The following is a 19,707-nucleotide window of genomic DNA, read 5'->3' on the forward strand; positions in this document are numbered from 1 at the left end:
GGTGCTACAGGTAAAGAATCCATCTGCCAATACCGGAGACACAAGAAACAAGGGTTCGATCCTGGGTCAAGAAGATTCCCTGAAGTATGAAAATGGCAACCCACTCCATTCTTCTTCCCTGGAGAATCTCAAGGACACAGGAGCCTGGTGGGATACAGTCCATAGGGCAGAAAAGAGACAACTGAGTGACTGAGCACACATACTCCATATGAGAATGGCTATATTTAATGATAAAATTAGAAACTTGTAAGCAAGGATATCTTACTTCTTCTCATCTCTCCTCCCCAAAAACTTCAGTTTTAATTATTAATGCAATGTATATTTATAGACATAAGCTATATAAACGGAGCTGTTTGGGGGTCCTCAACAATTTTTTAAGAGTATAAAGCAGAGGTCAATCTACAGGGCAAACCTGGCCTGCTAGCTATCACAAGACAATTTTAGACAGGAGGATATTACCCTGAGTCTGTGGGACATACCTAACTGGAAGCCGAAATAAAGCATTAGCAAAATAGAAAAAAAAAATTTTTAATTGTGAATAGGAACACTTTAAATGTGAACTTCTTTTGCATACACAAAGGGTGAAATATTATGTAACATCCAGGGTAAAATCTGTACAATTAAATACCATGCAGACATTTTGAATGACAGAAGTATATTTATTGACATTGTAAGAAAGATATTTCATAACATCCTAAATGAAAAAGCAGATTACAAATTAAATATAACCTCACTTAAATTACACTTCCCTGATTCTAAGAGGCATGTTTTTTCACATTAACATCTTTGCAATTAGGATATGTGTTAACAACTGATAGCCATGATAAATCATGGTTTAATTGAAAGCATTCTCTCTTAGAGGTACAGCAAAGTAGTGCGTCTCTCAACCAATGGTGTCTTAGATTTGATAAACACAGTGTGTATGTTCCTCTATATCCGTTTATATTTGAAACATAACTATATGCAGTGCATATTCCCTCATTCATTCTTTCAGTAAGTACTTACTGAGCCAGACAATGATTTTCAAAATAAACATGGCTTCTGCCCTCATAGACCCTGCAGTCAAGTGAAGGAAACAGACACTGATGTATAATTCAAACTGAACAGGTATCTTGAAGAAAATAAATAGGCTTCTACAAAAGGAGGAGCCCAAGATGGAGGCTTGGTGAGGATAAGGTCCTTGAGGAAGTGACACTTCAGCTAATAAATGAGCAGGGACTGACTAAATGAAATAAATGAGTGGTGGAGAAGCTTTCCTAACTAAGAGAACAGTATGCATGAGGGCCTGTGCTAGAAGGAAACACTCTTAACCAGTGCTGAAATAATGCCAGTGGGTCTAGAGCAAGAAAAGCAAGAAGTGGTGTGAGAGCAAATCCAGAAAGGGAAAGAAGAAGGGGAGGAACAACCCACGGAGGGGCTCAGAGGCCATATTAAGAATTTAGTCCTTTATTCTAAGTGACAGGAAACCACTAAAAGAGCAGAGGAGTGGGATCATCAAATTGGTGTTCTGAAAAAAATCACTCTGGACAAAAGACTGGAGGGAGGCCAGAGGAGATAAAGGGAGGTTGTCTAGTAGCCCATGTACGCGATGGAGACAGACTGGACCAGGGTAATAGCAGTAGGAAAAACCTGACTATACTCAAGAGGCATTAGGACACAGATGGTCAGGCGACGCATGTGTGTGCACATGCACACATACACTGCGAAACTACGCTTTCCTTCATAGAATTTATCTCAACTGTCCTATTTAATTATTTGTATAATTATCAACGTCTATTTCCCATCACCAGTATATAGGCTCCACGAGGGCAAGGATAATGTTTTATTCAGTGCTGTGCCCCACGTAATCAGAGCACCTGTGATACAAAGTAGGTACTCAATAAATGTATAAAGAAAATTAACAATTAAATGTGTAAATAAATATAAAATATACCAAAATGTAACAGGTTACCTTGGAGGGGTAGAACTACTAAAGCATGAAATTTTTGTCTCTTGGCTCACTGCATCTTTTCTAATTTTTCTACAATGATGCACTTACAAAATTAAAAAATTTTAATACCTGTTAAAGTAGAATGGGAACTATCATACAGATACTGCTTTTCACATAGCTTAAAATAAAGCAACAAGAGCCCCACCTTTATGTAAACAGAAAGTGTTACTGTCATTTGTTATTTTAAACAACTGAAATGTTTCCAACAAAGTTGATGCTATTAACTAATATCTGGAAAGGGTACACACATTTGACTTTAAGACTCACAAGCATTTGCTGTAAAATCTCAACTTTAGCATTTCCAAAAATGCCACAGCTGATATCATACTTAACAATGAAAGACTGCTTTCCCCTTAAAATCAGGAACAAGACAAGAAAACCGACTCTTGCTATTTCTATTCAACACTGTACTAGTGTGGTTCAGTGCAAAGCAGCCAGGCAAGGGGAAGAAAGGAATCCAGATTGGAAAGGAAAATGGAAAATTTATTTGTAGATGACACGATCTTCTAGTTAGAAAATTGTAAGGAATTCATCACAAAAACTATCAGAATTAGAGTCATTAGAAAAAGAGTTCAAGAAGGGTGCAGAATACAAGAGTACAAAATTCACTGCATTTCTATACACAACCACTGAACAACTGAAAATAAAATTAATAATTCTATTCACTATAGCATCAAAAAAAGAATACTTAGAAATAAATTTAACAAAAGAAGTAAAAAAACTTGAACTCTGAAAATTACAGAACACTGCTAAAGAAAACCTAAATAAACCTGATCATGTTTACGGATCAGAAGCCAGTATTGTTAAGATGGTGATACTTCCAAAAGTCATCTTCCGATTCAAGCGATCCCTAAAAAAAATAAATAAATAACTTTCTTGGGACAAAACAGAAAAACCCACTCTAAAATTCATATTGAATTTCAAGGGACCCTGAATAGCCAGACCAATCTTAAAAAGAATAGTTAGAGGATTCACTCATAGCTCAGTCAGTAAAGAATCTGCCTGCAATGTAGGATAGCCGGGTTCAATTCCTGGGTTGTGAAGATCCCCTGGAAAAGGAAATGGCAACCCACTCCAGTATTCTTGCCTGGAAAATCCCATGGACAGAGGAGCCTGGCAGGCTACAGACTACGGGATCTCAAGAGTTGGACACCACTTAGCGACTAAATCACCACCACCTGAGGACTCACAATTACTGTTTTAAAAACTGACTGCCACAAGACAGAGAAAGACAAATACAAATGATGTCACTTACATGCGGAATCTAAAATATGACACATATGAGCTTATTTACAAAGCAGAAATAGACTCAATGACATAGAAAACAAACTTATGGTTACCAAAGGGGAAAAAGGGATGAGAGGGATGAAGTAGGAGTTTGGGATTAACAGATATCCCGTACAGGGAACTATATCTATTATCTTGTAATAACCTATAATAGAAAAGAGTGTGGAAAAAAAAGTACACACACACACAGGAATTACTCTGCTGTACACTTGAAACTAACACAACATTGTAAATCAACTATACTTCAATTTAAAAAAAAAAGAAAGCTGACTACCAAACTATAGTAATCAAAATGGTATGGTACTGGCATAAGGACAGATACAGGATATAGCTCAGTGGAAAAGAACCAACAATTCAGAAATAAATCATTACATTTATTTATGGTCAACTGATTTTTGACAAGAATGCCCAGACAATTCTTGGGGAAAGACACCTTTTAGAAAACAGTATTAAAAAAAAAAAAAAGAAAGAAAGAAAACAGTATTGAGATAACAGAAAACCCACATGCAAAAAACTGAAACTGGATACTTTCCTCACCCAATATTCAAAACTTGAAATGACTCGAAAACCTAAATGTACGAGCTAAAACCATAAAACTATTTGAAGAAAACATAGGAAAAAAGCTTAATTTGATTTGCCAATGATTTATTAGATATGATACCACAAGTATAAGCAATAAAAGGAAAACTACATCAAAATTTAAAACTTTTGGGTAAACACTATCAACTGAGTAAAAAGACAACCACATGGAATAGTAGAGTATTTAGAAATCATTTATTTGATAAGGGATTAATAATAAGAATACAGAAAGAACTCCTGTAGCTCAATAACAACAAAAATCCAAAAATGGGCAGTGGATTTGAACAGGCTTCTCCAAAGAAGATATACAGATGCCCAATAAGCACATAAAACAATGCTCATCACCACTAATCATTTAGAGAAATACAAATCAAAACCCCAAAGAGATATCACAACATATCCATAAGAATGGCTATTATTTTTTTAAAAAAAGAAAGAAAATAACCAGCCTTGACAATGATGAAGGATGGGGAAACTGGAACATTGCTGGTAGGAATGTAAAATGGTGTAACCACTATGGAAAGAAGTTTGTTGGCTCCTCAAAAACTTAAACACAGAATTACCATATGACCCAGCAATTCTATTGGGTTGGCCAAAAAGTTCTGTAAGATGTTACAGAAAAACTTGAATGAACTTGTTAGCCAACCCAATACTTTTAGCTTTACACCCAGAAAAAGTCAAAGTGTTAGTCACTCAGTTGTGTCCAACTCTTTGCAACCCCATGGACTGCAGCCCACCAGGCTCCTCTGTCCATGGAATTCTTCAGGCAAGAGTACTGGAGTGTGTTGCCATTCCCTTCTCCAGGGATTGAACCTGGGTCTTCTGCATTACAGACAGATTCTTTATTGCTGAGCCACCAGGGAACCCCTTTAATACCCAAAGGAATTGAAAACAGGGACTTAAACATTTGTTTAAGGCAGGAAGAGAAGGGGATGACAGAGGATAAGATGGTTGGTTGGATGGCATCACCAACTTGATGGACATGAGTTTGAGCAAGCTCTGGGAGTTGATGATAGACAGGGAAGCCTGGCATAGGGTCCATGGTGTCACAAAGAATCCGACACAACTGAGCAACTGAACTGAACTGATACATAGCACCATTATTCATGACAGCCAAAAGGTGGTAACAACCCAAGTGTCCATCAACAGATGAACACATTAAAAATGTGGTATATATATATTAATACATTTATACACGGACACATATACACACACACAATGAAACACTAACCAGCCATAAAATCAAGTTCTGATACATGCAACAGCATGAATGAAAAACATCATGCTAAGTAAAAGAAGCCCATCACAAAAGACCACATATTGTATATAATGAATAAAATATACTAGAAGGGGCAACTCTAAAGAGACTGAAAGGAGTCCCTAGGTGGTAGTGGTGGGGCAGTTAGCAGACAATGGGTACTGACTGCTAATAAGTACTGGGTTTCATTTTACAGTCCTGAAAATGTTCCAAACTGATTGTGGTGATGGTTCACAACCCTGTGAACACACTGAAAACCACTGAGCTGTACACTTTAAATGGCTCAATTATATGGTATGTGAATTATATCCCAATAAAGTTGTTTAAAAAAACCTCAGCTGTAGGAATAAAGATCCTGCCTCATGAATCTTTGTATAAGCAAAGATACCTCAAGATAAACTATCCCCAATCCTGCTCTACAACAACAACATCCGATTTATCCATTATTCAGCATGGGAAAAACAACTTTCTCCTACTACCCATAGTTTCAATCTATACACCAGGCAAAAATTCTCAAAACCACCAGATCATTTCTTTACATGATAAGCCCCCACTGTACCTTAGCTTCTAAATCTAATTTTACTTGGTTCCACTTCCTAGGAACATTACAATATAATCTGTTTACTAAGTTTGAAGAGATGCCACAAAACAGCTGGCCTAGGAATGGCACTTTGGAGGCTATAATTGCTTGGAGCAAGGTTTCTTAATCAGGGGGTCCATGAATTCCCTAACTTTGTATATAAGACACTGTGCACATATTTTCCTGAGAAGATTCACACCAGATTCTCTAAAGAGTTTAAAACCTAAAGGAGAGAATTACTGAATTGGTTCAACTAACGGTGGTTTTCCATCATTTAATCTCCCTCACACTTATTTGTGGTTGTTAAAATAAGGAAGATGGCTCCTGGCTATAAGGTGGATGAAAGACTGAAAAATTAAAAATTACAAAACTCAACTGGTTACTTATCAAATGAGCAACTCATTGTTTATGTCAGACTCTGATAACAGGAAAGACTGAAGGCCAAAAGAGAAGGAGGCGGCAGAGGATAAGATGGTTAGACAGCATCACCGACTCAATGGACGTGCCTCTGAGCAAACAGTGGAGGGGACAGTGGAGGACAGAGGAAACTGGCGGGCGACAGTCCACGGGGCTGCAAAGTGTCGGACAGGACTCAGTGATGGAAAAAAACAAACAGCAACAGAGACAAGTCCAGAGGGCCAAATTTTTAGAAATTGGTAAATGCTACATCTACTCTAAAATGGATCTAGGTTGAATAAGGGAAAACACTATTTTACTCTTTTTCCTATTAGAAATTCAAAATAACCATTCATTTCTTAAAAAAAAAAAAAAAAAATCCAGAAAACAACAAAACAAAACCTCGTGTATCTACTGTGTCCCAGATACAATGTTAACAGCTGAGGATACACTGATAGAATCAAGCAATCTCTGCCCTCAAAGAGCTCACAGCATAGTAGTTAGAACTGGCTTTTTGAAAGAACAAGAAATGAGAATTCACAATTTTATTCCATGGCAAAACTTCTCCCTTTAGGACCAGTTTCTTAGGAAGCTGCAGCATATCTTCTAAAGCTTGTCTATTCTGAAACACAGATCATTTATTACAGTAACTTTCAACTCTTAACGACTTCCCTCCTAAATCCTATGTTACAGAGACCTAACACACACTGCAGCTTCCGGGGTCCAGTGTGTTTCAGATGCAGAGAGTAATTACTTTAGTGTGTGTCACATGTAAAAGGAAATAACAGCACTGAATGAGCCAAAGTTCGCTCTTAGAATTCCAACCTCACATCCTTACACTACTTTTGTATCTTAACTCACAAGACACATTAGCTAACTAAAGTTAAATCTCACTACAGGTCTGGAAAAGTAGCAATCTAAAGTAATACGAATAAAATCCTTCTTAAAAGTACAGAATTGCAAATATAACTTCCAGACTAAAAAGCAGGTAGACAAAATTTCATTCTTTAAAATTTCATTATTTCTAATTGGATTATTCTTTCCCTGCAATCTAAATACTTCACTAGTAAGTTCTATTCCTCTAGCATCTTTCACCAGTTAACTACTTGCTTCCTATTGCTATCCAAATAAACACTCTTACCTGATCATATTCTGAAGCACCAGGATAAAGAGGCCATCCCAGGAACAGCTCTGCTATCACACAGCCCAATGACCACATATCAATAGCTTCACAAAATGGTAAGCCAAGAATAATTTCAGGGGCTCTAGCAAAAACAAAAATAGCAGATTAAAAAAGATATACACTATTTGGGGAAACTGTGTTGCTACTATTCTAGTATCAGTAAAGGTATACTGATTTAATGAACTAAATACAATCTTGGGTATAAAATCTGTAATTTGAAACTCTTAGCCCTAGATATGTTTCTTGAATTTCAGAAAGGTACTACCCGTGTATAAACTACAAACTGCATAATAATCCCTATAGAGTTCAGGAAGCATCACATAATCAAATACATTAATATTTCTGCAACAAAACATATGAGCAATCACACTAAGCCAGACAAATACCTTTAACAGCCTTACATTGATTCAAGTCAGGTCTTGCTAATAATAGCTTACACCAAACTTAGAAGAAGATTTAGTTTTGAAAGCTTTCTGAATTTTGAAAATTTAGCACTTTTTATCCTTAGCACCTTTTTAATTACAGAAAAATCAATGAAGTGTCCTGACCAATAAATACCTCTTTGTGACAGATATGCCTTCTATAGAAATAATAGTGGTTCATACCCTAGTTCCATTATTTAAAAGCTGCAGGCAATTAATTTCTCTGTATCTCATGTTCCTCATTCATAAAATGGAGATGAGTACCTACTACACAGGGCTGTGGCAAGGTTTAAATAAGTAAAAAAAAAAAGATGATAATGATGACGATGTTGTTGCTCAAATATTAAAGCTCTTGATCAGTGTCTAGCACACAGTAAGCACTATGAAACTGTTAGATAAAACAATGACTATTATTATTACATCATCATTTTTTAAAAACTTTGAACTCTCTGTGTGCTTTCAGAAATATTTTTTGATTAATACTCCACAGAGAAACCCAACCCCAGGGAACCTTAAAGAGAAGACTGCAGTAATATCATACACTAAGAGCTTTATATATATATATGAATACATCCAAGGCAAAGTCCCACTTGCAGAGAAGGAAACAGATGCAAATAGATTAAGAAATTTACCCCAAATCATATAATTAATAAATGGCAGAGCTAGAATTTGAATTCTAGCAGTCTAGCTCTGAAGTTGAGTAAATTGTACTATTACTATCTCTAAGTAAGTAAAGTTAAATACATACCCTGACATGAAAAGCCAACTCACTGAAAAAGACCCTGATGCCGGGAAATATTGAAGGCAAAAGGGGAAGACGGAGGCAAAGGATGAGATGGTTAGGTATCATCACCAACTCAGTGGACATGAATTTGAGAAAACTCCGGGAGACAGTGAATGACAGGGAAGCCTGGCATGCTGCGGTCCTTGGGGTCACAGAGAGTCAGATATGACTTGGCGACTAAGCAATAACAACAAATACATACCCATCTATATACATCTATTTGGCATTGTGGTATACATGGTGTTTTCCAAACTGTGACAAAGAGATAAATGGATTCAAAAGGGGGATAATAATAATAAACGACACGTATGTAGGGCCAAGTGTGCACCATGCGCTGCTCCAGGTTCTTTATAAATATGGGGTTTACTTAATCCTGTTTACAACAATCTTATGGAAGTATTATCACTGTTGAGCCCTCAATTACATGATGCACATTTTTCACATTTTAACATCTCTGAAATTGAGACTCTTGCAAATGACAGTATATTTTAGTTTAATAGCAATGTTTTTACTTTATTAGTACATAAATAATATTTCATCTTATAATCAATGGTGCCTTGCTTCTACATTAAAAGTATCATTTCTATTTTAAAGATAAAGAAACTGGACGCTGATAGGTTAAGGTGCTCAAGGCTGGCCACCAGTCAGTCTGGGTCCAAGAACTGAGCTCTTAAAACACTTTATTACCTCCAAATAATTTCCTTTCCTTCTAGTAAGTCCCAGAATTTGAATCTGTAAGGACACTCCAGATCCAGATCCCTCATTTAACAGGAGCTAAATGGAAAAGCAGATCTCTCCATCAGGACCCATCTCATAGCTGTCTCCTAGCAAGTGTCCCAAATTTTCCCTTTCAAGCAGTACGTGTTTATTGTTGCACTGTGTGTATGCGGAGGAAGAGGGAAGGGGACAAATATTGAGTGGGGAGGGTATAAAGATATTTCTTTTAATAAGAATATTACTTTCCCAGAGTAATTTTCTAAACAGCCCCTAGAAAACAGGGTAAATTAGAGGGCTCCAATAGCGTAAGATCCCGGCCTGCTGGGACTTACACTATTGGACCAGAAAGGGCAGAACCACTAATACCATCAGGTTTTGTTCCATTTGATGTGCACTGTGTCTTTTTTAGCCAAAGAAAACAACTTTCAAAAGTGACATTCCTGCTGCAGGTGGCTAGAGACCCACATTACTGATGGAATTTCAGAGTTCAATTAAATACAAGCATGTGTCATATTTGAGAGCATTAATAAACTAGAGGGTTAGAAACATAAAAGCCTTTCTAAAATGAAAAAGAAAAAAATTTTTACTTTCACTGAGCAGACTCATTAATTTCTAAGTTCATGACAGTGCCAAAAATAGCTGGCAGGGAGAATGCAAATGGCTTTGTGCCAAAATAAAAACTAGGCTTAGAACATTCCTAAACATCAATTGAAGAGCAGCAGATTGATTTTGCCATTCCCACTATACCAGGAAGACATTTCAAAATCTGAGAGGTAGGTCATAGGGAGGGGCCAGGCTACCCAATAACTTACTTTTTTAAAAAGATAGCCATAACATGTGATAACTGTTAGGCTTCAAAGGCTTAAAATTTCAGGGAAATTAAGAAAAATGCCAATCCCATCCCCCAAATGCCATAAAACAAAAAACCCCTGAAGATTGGCTGGAATCAGTTTTTCCATTTGGTCTTCCTCTGCTTCTAGGGTAACAAAAGCAGCTAAGTATTTTGAGCTAAAGCTCACTCAAAACCGTTAACTCTGCCACTTCTACTATACAAAATGGTAAGTATCAAAAGAAAAACTATGAAAGCAGTAAAAATAAAATAAGGCTGCTCAATCTACTGAGGACTTTTCACTATCATTAGAGGCTCAACATGTTAGACTTATGTAAACTCTAGGAAGCAAAAAGACTGAAGCTATATATATATATTTTTTTTTTTTATCATTTACAGCAGGTTCACCTCTAAAGACAGAATGTTTTAAACTTTGAATTCAGATCAAAATTCTTTCTAAGATTCTCATTATGATAACATCTCTCCCCTTGGCATCTATTATTTCTCAACCCTTCAATATAAACTAGACACTGAAAGTCTGGTTCTACCTCATCTATATAATAAGTTACTCACTCTTCTAGGTTCTTATCAGCTCTGACATTCTAACAACTAGGCAGTAAAAAAGATTACACACAGAAAAAAGAAAAACAAACTAGCAGCCTTGAGTAGAAAAATGGCATTAATTGTACTTTGGACATAGTGACTCTCTTCTTTGAAGATACATTTTGACCTTAAAGAACAAATACTAAACAGGGTCTAACTGCTATAACCAGGTGGTAGAAATAGCAATCTTCGTCTTCTGATTTCCCAACTTCAAACTCCTATAAATTGAAAAATTCCACTTAAATCATAAAGCTCTGTTTCACTACAACCCAGAGCAAGCTGAAGTTGGGATAACTTAAGAGCACAAATCATTCTCTGCTCATTTTCATGAACACTCTTGTTTCATCCCACCCATCTGAGAGGCATCAAACCAAATAAGAGATGTTATATAAAATCGAACTTCCTGCATCTGTAGCTTAGGTGTAACTGTGGTTTCAGTGTCAAACGAAATTGTACTGCTTTCTGTCTAGGATAAACTAACGATTATACACTGGAAGTGAGAAACAGATTTAAGAGACTATATCTGATAGACAGAGTGCCTGATGAACTATGGATGGAATTTCGTGACATTGTATAGGAGACAGGGAGCAACCCATCCCCCAAAAAAAGAAATACAAAAAAGCAAAATAGTTGTCTGAGGAGGCCTTACAAATAGCTGTGAAAAGAAGAGAAGCAAAAAGCAAAGGAGAAAAGGAAAGATATTCCCATTTGAATACAGAGTTCCAAAGAATAGCAAGGAGCGGTAAGAAAGCCTTCCTCAGTGATCAATGCAAAAAAATAGAGGAAAACAATAAAATGGGAAAGACTAGAGATCTCTTCAAGAATTTAGAGATACCAAGGGAACATTTCATGTAAAGATGGGCTCAATAAAGGACAGAAATGGTATGGACCTAACAGAAGCAGAAGATATTAAGAAGACGTGGCAAGAATACACAGAAGAGCTGTACAGAAAAAATCTTCACGAACCAGATAATCACGATGATGTGATCACCCACCTAGAGCCAGACATCCTGGAATGTGAAGTGGGCCTTAGGAAGCCTCACTACGAACAAAGCTAGTGGAGGAATTCCAGCTGAGCTATTTCAAATCCTAAAAGATGATGCTGTGAATGTGCTGCACTCAATATGAGAGCAAATTTAGAAAACTCAGCAGTGGCCATGGGACTGGAAAAGGTCAGTTTTCAATCCAATCCCAAAGAAAGGTAATGCCAAAGAATGCTCAAACTACTGCACAATTGCACTCATCTCACACGCTAGTAAAGTAATGCTCAAAATTCTCCAAGCCAGGCTGCAGCAACATGTGAACCATGAACTTTCAGATGTTCAAGCTGGTTTTAGAAAAGGCAGAGGAACCAGAAATCAAATTGCCAACATCCGCTGGATCATCAAAAACGCAAAAGAGTTCCAGAAAAACATCTATTTCTGCTTTATTGACTATGCCAAAGCCTTTGACTATGTGGATAGCAATAAACTGTGGGAAATTCTGAAAGAGATGGGAATACCAGACCACCTGACCTGCCTCTTGAAAAACCTGTACGCAGGTCAGGAAGCAACAGTTAGAACTGGACATGGAACAACAGACTGGTTCCAAATAAGAAAAGGAGTACGTCAAGGCTGTATATTATCACCCTGCTTATTTAACTTATATGCAGAGTACATCGTTGAGAAACGCTGGGCTGGAAGAAGCACAAGCTGGAATCAATATTGCCAGAAAAAACATCAATAACCTCAGATATGCAGATGACACCACCCTTATGGCAGAAAGTGAAGAAAAACTAAAGAGCCTCTTGATGAAAGTGAAAGAGGAGAGTGCAAAAGTTGGCTTAAAGCTCAACATTCAAAAAACAAAGATAATGGCATCCGGTCCCATCACTTCATGGCAAATAGATGGAGAAAAAGTGAAAACAGTGATAAACTTTATTTTGGGGAGCTCCAAAATCACTGCAAATGGTGACTGCAGCCATGAAATTAAAAGAAGCTTACTCCTTGGAAGGAAAGTTATGACCAACCTAGACAGCATATTAAAAAGCAGAGACATTACTTTGCCAACAAATGTCTGTCTAGTCAAGGCTATGGTGTTTCCAGTGGTCATGTATGGATGTGAGAGTTGGACTATAAAGAAAGCTGAGCGCCAAAGAATTGATGCTTTTGAACTGTGATGTTGGAGAAGACTCTTGAGAGCCCCTTGGACTGCAAGGAGATCCAACCAGTCCATCCTAAAGGAAATCAGTCCTGAATATACATTGGAAGGACTGATGCTGAAGCTGAAACGCCAATACTTTGGCCACCTGATGCAAAGAGCTGACTCATTTGAAAAGACCCTGATGCTGGGAAAGACTGAAAGTGGGAGGAGAAGGGGATGACAGAGGATGAAATGGCTGGATGGCATCACTGACTCAATGGGCATGAATTTGAGTAAACTCTGAAGTTGGTGATGGACAGGGAGGCCTGGCGTGCTGCAGTCTATGGGGTCGCAAAGAGTCAGACACGACTGAGCTGAACTGAACTCAAACTGAAAATATGCTTTCCTTATCTAGACCTTGTCCTTCCATACATAATAAAGTGATCTCAGCTCTAAATAAAGGCCAGCTGGCCTGTTCAAAATGGAAAAGCATTGAGCTGTAAGTATGGCAAACCTTTGTGTCTAAAACCCAAGCCCCAAAGACAGCAACTTTTCTTGGAATTAATCTATATTTATACTTACAGTAGGTTAGGAAATAAAGTATTTTCATCCAGCCACACCTATGGCCAACAAAAAAAGCACAGTGGCAAAAACTTATGTCAACTGATAGTATTCTGGCATGTTATCAGCAAGGTGAAGCAATGTGAACTAAAAGCGGGGCCAGGGGAAGGCTGGCTCTGGAGCCAGAATGCTCCACTAGTCAAAAGGATTACAGAGAATTTTTCTGAAAAGACAACAGGGTAAGGATTTAATGGACTCTAATAAAGCAACAATGCAACATGAAGAGGACCACTGTGGATAAAATTAATGATAAAAAAGGAATCCCTGAGCTGCTATTCCCCTTGCCTTAGGCCCACCATCAAGTATTACTGTGATATAGCTTTATAAAACTATAAAAAGAAAAGATAAAAATAGACAAGGTGGACTGGAAGACAATACTGTTGAGATATCGGTACTATACAAGATGATTTGCAGATTCAGTGTGATCCCTATCAAACACCAAGGAGTTTTTTTCAGAAACAGAAAAATCCATCCTAAAATTCATATAGCATTTCAGGAGACTCCAAATAGCCAAAACAATTCTGAAAGAAAATAAAACCAGAGGTCTCACACTTTCTGATTTCAAAACTTATTACAAAGCTACAAGTAGTCAAAAAAGCATGGTACTGGCATAAAGACAGACATTTAGAACAATGGAACAGAATAGACAGCCCATAAATAAACCCTCATATTTATGGTCAGAGGATTCTGACAAGAGTGTCAAGACCATTCAATGGAGAAAGGACAGTCTTTTCAGCAAATGGTGCTAGAAAAACTGAATAATCACATGCAGAAGAATAAAACTGGACCCATACTTCATACCATACAAAAATTAACCCAAAATGGATCACAACCCTAACTACAAGAGCTAAAGCTATTCAAAGAAAACACAGGGGAAAAGCTTCATGACATTGGCTTGGCAATGATTTCTTGGATATGATACCAAAAGTACAAAGCAACAGCAACAAAAAAGACAAAATTCATCAAAATTTAAACCTTTTGTGCAAATGACACTATCAAAAAGGTGAAAAGGAAACCCCACTGAATGGGAGAAAATGTCTGCAAATCATGTATCTGACCAGGCATTAATACCCAGAGTATATAAAGAACACTTACAACTCAACAACAACAACAAAAGAAAAACAATCCAATTCAAAAATGGACAAAGGACTTGTCCAAAGAAGATGGCCCAAAAGCACATGAAATGATATTAATCATCACTAATTATTAGGGAAATACAAATCAAAACTATCTGAGATATCATTTCACATACATAAGGATGGCTATTATCCAAAAAACAGAGGGAGAGAGAAAGAAAATAACAACTGTTAGTATGTGGAGAAATTGGAATCCCCATGCACGGCTGGTGGGAATAAAAAATCATGCAGTGGCTGAGGAAAAGTTTAGTGGTTCCTCAGCTTAAGTAATTACCATATGAACCAGCAACTCTAATTGTAGTTTTATACCCCCAAAAAAGTGAAAACACGGACTCAAACACTTGAATATGAATGTTCATTACACCATTATTCACAATAGCCAAAAATGTAGAAACAATCCAAGTGTTCATCAACAGATGAAAGATAAGTCAAATGTGGTATATTCATGCAATGAAATACTCAGTCCTGAAAAGGAATGAAATTCTAATACATGCTACAGAATTTCAGAGATTAACCTTGAAGACATTATGCTAAATGAAGTAAGTCAGACCCAAAGGACAAATACTGTTTGATTCCACTTATCTGCAATATCTAGAACAGACAAATTCACAGAGACAGAAAATCAGACAGAGGTAACTGGGGTGGCGGGTGTAGGAGGATAGAGTAGTTACTGCTTAATGGTTACAGAGTTTCTGTTTTGAGTGATAAAAAAAATTTGGAGGGACTTCCCTGGTGGTCCAGCCATTAAGAACCTGCCTGCCAATGCAGGGGACATGGGTTCCATCCCTGGTGGGGGAACTAAGATTCCATGTGTGTTTGTGTGTGTGCGAGTGCAAGCTTAGTTGCTCAGTCATGTCTGACTCTTTGTGACCTCACTGACTGTAGCCCGCCAGGCTCCTCTGTCCATGGAATTCTCCAGGCAAGAATACTAAAGTGGGTTGCCATTCCCTTCTCCAGGGGATCTTCCCAACCTAGGGATCAAACCCAGGCCTCCTGCATTGCAGGCAGATTCTTTACGGTCTGAGTACAGTGCAGATCACATGCACCTCGGGGCACCTAAGCCCAGGTGCCACAACTAATGAACCCACACACTGCAACTGGAGAAAAGCCCAAGCAACTATGAAGAGCCCGCCTGCCACAATGAAGATCCAGCAGAGCCAGAAAACAAAATTCAGAAGCGGATAGCGGGGAAGGCTACAGGGCACTGTGTAGGCACTGCATAACACCGAACGGTACGTGTTAAAGAGCTAAACTTCCTTTTGGGTAGGTTTTACCACAATCAGAAAAACAAAAAATATATAGATGGCGTATTTTCTGAATCCCTGCACAGGTTAAAATATCCTTGTATTTTTTTCACATGTAATATAAAATTCTTAGTTCAGAATTTCTATTCCCTCAAAATTTATTAGCCAAACATAAAACTTGACAAAACTTATTTTGGGGGTTATCTTTATTACTGTTTCACTTCTTGACTGGGTGTGTGTACAATCTGTTTAATGCATGACCATTAAAATAAATATCAGATTCCCTAAAATTAATTAATAACTAGACAGATAAATGAGGTACTGAGAAATAAAAATTCATATAAAGATTTTCTCCTTTCAGTAATGCTCCTTGATTATAGTACAGACAAAATTCTGTATACTAGCATTTAAGTTCTGTTCCAATAATTACTATGTATTGAAAAGGTAGCTTTATTAGAAGTATCAATATGGAAATATAAATCACTGAAGTATAAAGTGCTTGGGTCAAGGCCATTTTAGGATAACCAAATGAGTTCATATGCAAATAAATTCAAAGACCTATGGAGAATATTAAAACAAGAAGAGATCTTAGCAATCATCTAATCCAATTCTATTATGCAAGAGAGAAAACGTAAAATAATAAAAGGATGCTACAGTTAAAACTTGGAATTATTCCAAGGCATCTCACCTGCCAAGACTGGAACCTGGAAAAAATAGCAGCATATGGCCCAAATTCATCACAATTAAGTAAATATCTTATATATTTAAAGATACTTTAAAATGGGAAGATTATGTATAAAGGTAGCAAGAAGGAACCAGATGCTAGAATAATTCAACCAGGAACAAATTTCAGAATCAGACTGAATTAATTTTCTAGAGCTAAAATTTCAGAAATAAAATAATGTTACGTACAGGGAATAAAGTGAAATATATTACCCTATTCTGTGCTGAAATCTGTAAATAGTTCATTGTTATATGTAGCCCTTTGTAGTACATGCTAAATATAAAGACAGATCTCTAGTTTAAGACATATTGTTTAGCATCTGCCACTTGCCTGTAGTAACGCGACTGTAAGTAGGTTGAGCACACAGCTTTGGAAACGTGACTAGCAGAACCAAAGTCAATGACCTTCACTCGGTAGGGCTGGCGCACTGGATCAACCAGCATTATGTTTTCAGGCTTAAGGTCAGCATGAATTAGACCAAGGCTCTTGAGCTTCATCAGGGCAGTGGCCACCTGCTGCAAGATTGGCCTGATGTACTTGAGTGGCAGTGGACTAAACTTGTTCTGCTTTAGAAAATCATATAAGTTCTGTTCCAGCATCTCGAACACAAGGCAGGTATGATTCTTATGCTGAAAGCACTCATAAGAACGGACAAAATTATACTCATCAGCATTTTCACTGCTTAGGCGGGAAAGGATGCTCACTTCAATCTGTCCCTGTCTGGCATAGGAGGGGTGGTTCTTCAAGATTTTAATAGCCACAATTTCCTTGGTGCTCCGCTTCCAGCACTTAGCCACCTGTCCAAATGTTCCCCGGCCTAGGAACTCCAAGACTTCATAGCTGTTTGTCATAGAGCAAAGGATCTCATGCTGGACCAGCTGGTAATCCCCTTCTCCGCTGGAGCTGCTACTCTTTGTGGTGACAGTGGTGGTCGTGGCAGCAGCACCCACCACAGTTCTGTTTTGCAGCATGAGAGGGGGATGTTCTTCTATGATTTGCACGCTACCGTTGCTGTCAACTTCCTCACTTTTTCTTTTCAATCCACATTTTTGATATGGCTCAAGCAAAGAAACGTTGCTTCTGTGAGTCAGGGTCTGGCTGCTTTGGAAGGTTGATGTAGCAGCACTGGCCGAGCTATCAGCAGCTGTTACAACAATGTGCTCCACTGCAGGAGCTGGGAGGAGCAGGCCCTGGTCGTAAGCAGGGATGTTGAAATTTGCTACCTGGTGAGAGGAGTTGGCTTGCCCTTGTGTGGCTGGGAGGGTTTTGCTGTGGGTATAATATTTGTCGTTGCTGCTCTGTCCAGAAACATCCCAGCCAGAGGGCTCTATTTTCAGCTTCTTCGCACTGCAGAAGGCACTCGACGACACTGATGGGGGGGAAAACACCTGCAGCTGTGATGCCATACCTACATTGAGAAAGAGGAAGAGGAATTAAGCCCTTAATTTTATACAACTCCTCACTTAGTACAGTAGAAAATTTTCAGTTCAGAAAAACCCACAAGTAAATGTGTATCTGGCTGACGTTTTATTTTATACATTTTCCAAAACCTGTTGCCCATTAAAGAAGGATAAACTTTTTGGTCTAATTACACATCCTGAATCACTCTTTGAGACTCAGCAATAATAGGGACAGATTGTTAAAGAGTATGAACATCTATGATGGTTTATAAAATAAAAACAACATCAATAATAATGCCTTAGATGACTGATCATCTACTATGCACCAAGAGGTAGTCTAAGCACTTCAAACACATTAATTCTCACCACAACCTTTGGAAAAGGATACTATCCTTACTTCCACTCTACAGATGAGGAAACTAAGGCAGAGAGTGGTTACAGTAATTTGCCCCAAATAAGACAGCTCTTAAGTGCAGGACTAGAATTCAAAACCAAGCTCTTTGGCCTCAGAGTTTATTCCACAGCTCTGTCTTCATTGGAGAAGGCAATGGCACCCCACTCCAGTACTCTTGCCTGGAAAATCCCATGGACGGAGGAGCCTGGTGGGCTGCAGTCCATGGGGCCGCTCAGAGTCAGACAGGACTGAGCGACTTCACTTTCACTTTTCACCTTCATGTATTGGAGAAGGAAACCACTCCAGTGGTTTCCCACTGGCAACCCACTCCAGTGTCCTTGCCTGGAGAATCCCAGGGACAGGGAAGACTGGTGGGCTGCCGTCTATGGGGTCGCACAGAGTCGGACACGACTGAAGCGACTTAGCAGCACCACCAGCAGCTGTCTTCATTCCTGTCCTAATTAGCTTTTTAATCAATTATTTAAATTTAGACATAGATGGTATATAATAACTATAAAATTCATAGATGAATCAAATTTGGGCAGGATACTCAATATTGCTAAGTAACAGGTCCAAAAGGATCACCAAGAACAGAAACCATAAAGTAAACCTAGCTGATGACATTTAACACAAATACAGACTTCCTACTTAGGTCTGAAATCTGGCTAGCACAAAACACAAGAATAAGAGATACAAGGTTAAGCAGGAGCATATATGAAAAACACACTTTTGTTAGCAAGAGAAATCCCATGTAATAATGTTCCTCTCTCCTCAAAAGCGAATTCAATCTTAAACTATATTCACAGAAAAAGTAGTGTCCAGAATGTGGCAGACAGTAGCTCTGTCCACTGCACTGTAAAAGGACCACTGATAAACCGACCAGAAGAAAGTAATCAGGATGAGGTGAAACCTAGAGAGGATCTTCTGAAGAACCTTGGGGAAATCATCCTTAGAAAAATATGGGGAAAGGTAACAAGAATTGCCCACTTATATACAGACACCTCTAGCTCAATAAGCCCAAAGACTAATTACACATTTGGACTAATTTGGACTTTTGACTAAAGTCCAAACGTGGCACTGTGGTAAAGAATCTGCCTGCTAATGCAGGAGACATGAGATGTGGGTTCCATCCCTGGGTCGAGAAGATCCCCTGGAGAAGGGCATGGCAACCCATTCTAGTGTTCTTGCCTGGAAAATTCCATGGACAGAAGAGCCTGGCAGACTACAGTCCGTAAGGCTGCAAAGAGTCAGACACAACCGAGCACAAATGTCCAGTTGACTGAGCATACAAACCATTTCATATTTATCTTCTCCCTTCTCAATTATATAACCCTCAGATGCCTCAGGGCTCATACTAATCCTCCTTCTTTTGTTTCCCTCTTTTTACTACTTTCCAGCATTATTTATGTTTCTCTATTTGTAAATGTTCTCTAACCCAG

The 19,707-nt window shown here is 38.2% G+C and overlaps 1 protein-coding gene across 5 annotated transcripts in view; it reads right to left on the reverse strand.

The window, feature by feature from the left end:
• Positions 1-19,707, reverse strand: part of HIPK1 (homeodomain interacting protein kinase 1) — a 54,132-nt gene that overhangs the window by 25,317 nt on the left and 9,108 nt on the right. For all 5 annotated transcript variants that reach the window (XM_070367453.1, XM_070367452.1, XM_070367451.1 and 2 more), the window contains 2 exons: positions 16,805-17,882; positions 7,232-7,355 (listed from right to left, as the gene is read on the reverse strand). In XM_070367453.1, the coding sequence (XP_070223554.1) occupies positions 7,232-7,355; positions 16,805-17,882 (1,202 nt within the window). The remainder of the gene's footprint in view (positions 1-7,231; positions 7,356-16,804; positions 17,883-19,707) is intronic.

The sequence above is a fragment of the Bos mutus genome, chromosome 3, assembly GCF_027580195.1.
Source record: "Bos mutus isolate GX-2022 chromosome 3, NWIPB_WYAK_1.1, whole genome shotgun sequence".
Lineage (NCBI taxonomy): Eukaryota > Metazoa > Chordata > Mammalia > Artiodactyla > Bovidae > Bos > Bos mutus.